The following is a 5,363-nucleotide window of genomic DNA, read 5'->3' as shown; positions in this document are numbered from 1 at the left end:
TTTTTACAGTTTCTTGTTATTCTTTTAAAATTGTTAGTATTTAATATGTTATAGTTTGGATAAATATTTTTGTTTTAAATAAACTTGTTTTGGGTTAAATTAAGGTGTTTCTACTATGCTTTTAAATTTGTAATTTAGTTCTTTGTTGATAACTTTGGCTGAAATTAGGTTTATCTACACCAGTACTCTAGTATTGAATTTACCCTATAACTACACAGAACAAGGGGGTAACAAGTGCCACTTTAATTTACAGCCCGCAGATGTCGTACTTACTCTGTAACTACGTGAAACAAAGGTGTAACAAGTGCCACTTTAATTTACAGCCCGCAGTTGTCATACTTACTCTGTAACTACGTGAAACAAAGGTGTAACAAGTGGCACTTTAATTTACAGCCCGCAGTTGTCGTACTTACTCTGTAACTACCTGAAACAAAGGTGTAACAAGTGGCACTTTAATTTACAGCCTGCAGATGTCGTACTTACTCTGTAACTACGTGAAACAAAGGCGTAACAAGTGCCACTTTAATTTACAGCCCGCAGTTGTCGTACTTACTCTGTAACTACCTGAAACAAAGGTGTAACAAGTGGCACTTTAATTTACAGCCTGCAGATGTCGTACTTACTCTGTAACTACGTGAAACAAAGGTGTAACAAGTGGCACTTTAATTTACAGCCCGCAGTTGTCGTACTTACTCTGTAACTACCTGAAACAAAGGTGTAACAAGTGGCACTTTAATTTACAGCCTGCAGATGTCGTACTTACTCTGTAACTACGTGAAACAAAGGCGTAACAAGTGCCACTTTAATTTACAGCCCGCAGTTGTCGTACTTACTCTGTAACTACCTGAAACAAAGGTGTAACAAGTGGCACTTTAATTTACAGCCTGCAGATGTCGTACTTACTCTGTAACTACGTGAAACAAAGGCGTAACAAGTGCCACTTTAATTTACAGCCCGCAGTTGTCGTACTTACTCTGTAACTACCTGAAACAAAGGCGTAACAAGTGCCACTTTAATTTACAGCCCGCAGTTGTCGTACTTATTCTGTAACTACCTGAAACAAAGGTGTAACAAGTGCCACTTTAATTTACAGCCCGCAGATGCTGTACTTACTCTGTAACTACAGGAAACAAAGGTGTAACAAGTGCCACTTTAATTTACAGCCCGCAGATGCTGTACTTACTCTGTAACTACGTGAAACAAAGGGGTAACAAGTGCCACTTTAATTTACAGCCCGCAGATGCTGTACTTACTCTGTAACTACGTGAAACAAAGGGGTAACAAGTGCCACTTTTATTTACAGCCCGCAGATGCCGTATTTACTATGTAACTACATGAAACAAGGGGGTAACAAGTTTGACTTAGAGTGTAACAACACAAAATATTGTATATTTACACAGTAACTACAGAAAATAGTTCTAGTTTTGCTTGCTTTGCTTTCACTATAGTTGCCTTGCCTATTTTTAATTTTGCTTGATGACCCAAAAAATTCCTGTACTCTTTTTCTTAAGGTAAGTAACCTTTGTAATATTAAAAATATAGGAATTTATAACTTCGTCACAATCCCCATTTCCATACTCTACCATCTGCATTCCTGTGCTTACTGATAGTGATCACAGATTATTGTCACAGCTGTTTATTCAATACAGTGGGGGTTAAAGGTGTGGTCTTCTGATTGGTCAGTTTAAATGTATCCTGTTAGGTTTAGTCACATGGTCAAGGGATAGAGAATAAAGATCTTGGTTTTCATGAGCTCTGGGCTTTTGCCTTTTGGCATTTGCCTTTTGGTTGCTGCCATCTGCTTTTCTTCTTTACCTGAGTTCTTGGGTTTAGGCCATTAAGATTCCAGTTCTAAATGGTGATTCTCTTTCATCTAAACTTTCTTTCTTTCTCTGTTCTCTATCTTATCAGGTAATATCTCACATACATTGGAAAAAGTTAATTGTTTGTATTAAGTACCCTTTCATGCATTTATAGTGTAATCATTTCAATTGTTACTTTAAGTCAGTACTGTTACTAAACCTTTTCATTTACAAATCTGTTGTTTAGTTTTGATTTAGTGTTAATACTTAAACGCTACATATTGCAATTTAATATATTTATATTCTAGCAATGCTCTCCCACATATCTTGCTATTATAACTGCACTTATTCCGTCTTTAGTAGGTTGCAGAAGGGTGATAATTGACCAGAAATACACAGTTTTAAAATATCTTGCTGTTAACATTTCTCAGTCATTTCGGCATTCCTACAGACTGAACCACTGTAGTGAATCCACCCTTACACCTTTATTGAAAATTCTAAATAAATTGTATCGTACTAATAAATAGCATAAACACATTAACTGAATTTCAAGTTTTGTTGTTCAGTCTCCATCACATGCATCATGAAATGAAAAAATATGGTACCCCGTGGTTAAAAAAATACTTAGCCTAAATATATTTTATACCTATATTATTTCAAAAATATATGTGGTGTATGACTATGATTGAATGAAGACCCAGCGTACGTTACAACCATCTCAGAGGTCTCTTCTGAATCAGCGCAGTTTGTGGAATCCATGTGAAAGCAGATGACGCCAGTGTGATCACCACGCACCAGCTATATGTGGAGAGGAGTGTGATCGAGCCAATACAGTGAATGTGTTTTCTCGCTAAATTACTCTCAAACATAAAATTGTTTTGCATGTAGCCTACGCCATATCACGTAGGCCTAATATTTGAATCGTTAGCCAGAGGTTACTTACTGTATAAATAATTTGTAATTTCCCATGTCTTTAGCATAATATGTAATATTACATAATGCCATGTAATATTAAAATAATTAGCCCTTAGTTATAACATACTGCATATATTATTTGTATTTTTCCTGGTTGTTACCCCTTTGTTCCCCAAATATTATAAATTGTTCTTTTAAAATTACACGTATGTACTTTATAAGTATACTATAATTACAGAAATGTATGCTGTAAATTTGCTGTACTTACGGAGTACTTTACTGCATATATCCTGGTTGTTACCCCTTTATTCCCCGAATATTATAAATTGTTCCCTTATAATTACACGTACGTACTTCATAAGTATACTATAATTACAGAAACTTACGCAGTAAATTCGCTGTACTTACGCAGTACTTTACTGCATATATCCTGGTTGTTACCCCTTTATTCCCCAATATTATAAATTGTTCCCTTATAATTACACATACCTACTTCATAAGTACACTATAATTACAGAAACATACGCTGTAAATTCGCTGTACTTACGCAGTACTTTCCGGGCTGTAATCTAAAGCGTTACCAGTCTGCTCAGCTTAAAGTCGAGCACACATAGTGTCGTCAGTACGGCCCACATGAAACATGACTGCCATCTACAGGTTTTAGTATTTCCTGCATCAGACAACTAACCCCTCTCCCCCTTCTGCAGGATCCTGTAGATTTTCGGAATTGCTTGCGTTATACTTCTCTCTGAGAGGCGCATTTTTAAAGGCCACATCTGTATGTTTTACAATCTGTGTAACATCATCATTAATATATAAACCTACATTATTAACATTAATCCTATTAACATGTAGCAAGGGGGAGCAAGAAAAATGTAAGACTTCAACAAACACATTTTTGAAGGATACAAATTATTGTTATTGGCAAAATCACAAATCTTATCTTGCTTTTTTGCCCACACACCCCTATGCCCTACACATTTCTTCATGTATTTCCTAATATGTAAATAGCCACCATATTATTTATAACCCCTTCATTATTTCACCTTTGACATTTAATTCAGAACAAATAGTTCAGTTTTTTATTGTAATCTCATGAGTCACAATGTTTGTGTATCAGTTAGTTACGTATACAGCTGAGGGGGTTGAGACCTGACCTGAACTGTATATATGAACACATCCAAGCTGTATCACGTTCGTTTAGGAAGTAAGATTGAATAGACATGTACTGTATTTATGTTTCTTTATATATTTGCCTGAACCATGTTGTAATTTCTAAAATTATTTTGTTTCAAATTTGGGTTTTAATTGTCTACCTGTTAACTAAGTCCTCTCAGACGCGATGTCTTCTAATGAGACTGAGATTATTCTCCTGTGTTATCCTTTACATCCAGACTCTTGTCCTAGAGCTCATCGTCTCACTGTGGTTAAAGTGGCAATGTACGCTTTCATTTCACTCATGATCCTCATGACAGTTTTTGGGAATCTGCTGATCATCATCTCCATCTCTCACTTCAAACAGCTTCAGTCTCCAACTCATCTGATCGTTCAGTCATTGGCTGTGTGTGACTTTCTGCAGGGTTCACTGGTGATGCCCTACAGTATGGTGCGATCTGTCGAGGGCTGCTGGTTTTTTGGAGATGTTATTTGTAAAGTGTATTCTAGCTTGAATATGACCTTCAGTTTCTCTTCTTTAATACATCTTAGTTTAATATCTATTGATAGATACTGGGCCATCTGTGACCCTCTGAGGTATAAAATGAGGATCACAAACAACACTGTGACTGTATTTATCACCCTTACATGGATCTTTTCATTTGTGTACTGCTTTTCTGTTGTGTTTTCAGGGGTTTTTGCTGTTGGTCTGGAAGCTCTTATATTACAGATGTCTTGTTTTGGTGGCTGTGTTGTGTTTTTTAACAAAGAATGGGGGCTAACTTGTGTAATCTTGGTATTTATTATACCAGGAACTATAATGAGCTCTCTGTATATCATCATATTCAATGTTGTGAAAAAACACGCAAAGGTTTTGTCAGAGAAAGTGTCTGTGACCACCACAGGTGTTAAGAGTCAAAGCTCTGCACACAGAGAAAGAAAAGCAGCTAAAACTCTGGCTCTTGTTATGGGCGTTTTCTTTATCTGTTGGCTGCCTTTTTCTATTGCTTCTGCTGTTTACCCCTACTTTCATTTTGTGATTCCATCTGATGTTTTTGAGGCTTTAGGTTGGTTTGCATATTTTAACTCTGCTTGTAATCCTTTGATTTATGGATTTTTTTATCCTGTCTTTCAGAAGGCCTTTAAGGCTCTCATATCCACTTATATCTGTGGATTCAATCATTCAGATACTCTGACATTTGAATAAATACATTTTCTGTAGATAAATAATAACCAATGACTGAATAAATGTTGTGAAGCTGGTAGTATTGATTTCAGAGATATTTAATTCCTTTATCCTTCTTTATAATAAAGTTTAATATTTTCTTTATGCAGGGGCGTTGCTAGACATAAAGCTCTACTGGGGCACAGGCCCCCCATTTTTTTTTGAAAGCCTGTGTGCAAGAAGTGTGCAACACTTCTAAATGTCCTTTGCTTAACCCACTATTCTACAGTGCAACAGTTACTGCAAAAGCTACATATATATATATA

At 36.0% G+C, this 5,363-nt stretch overlaps 1 protein-coding gene across 1 annotated transcript; it reads left to right on the top strand.

Moving 5' to 3' along the window:
- The first annotated feature begins 4,059 nt into the window (after window positions 1–4,059).
- Window positions 4,060–5,079, top strand: LOC135738528 (trace amine-associated receptor 4-like). Its single transcript, XM_065256630.1, has one exon. It carries the CDS (start codon window positions 4,060–4,062, stop codon window positions 5,077–5,079), a length of 1,020 nt encoding a protein of 339 aa, XP_065112702.1.
- The last annotated feature ends 284 nt before the right edge of the window (window positions 5,080–5,363 follow it).

Source organism: Paramisgurnus dabryanus, chromosome 12 (assembly GCF_030506205.2).
Source record: "Paramisgurnus dabryanus chromosome 12, PD_genome_1.1, whole genome shotgun sequence".
NCBI classification, from domain to species: Eukaryota; Metazoa; Chordata; class Actinopteri; order Cypriniformes; family Cobitidae; genus Paramisgurnus; species Paramisgurnus dabryanus.
Note: the sequence above shows the minus strand (reverse complement) of the source record. Positions and strands in the feature narration are given on the sequence as shown.

Excerpts from the sequence above, each read along its gene's own strand:
- LOC135738528 (XM_065256630.1), top strand. The coding sequence starts at position 4,060 with ATGTCTTCTAATGAGACTGAGATTATTCTCCTGTGTTATCCTTTACAT.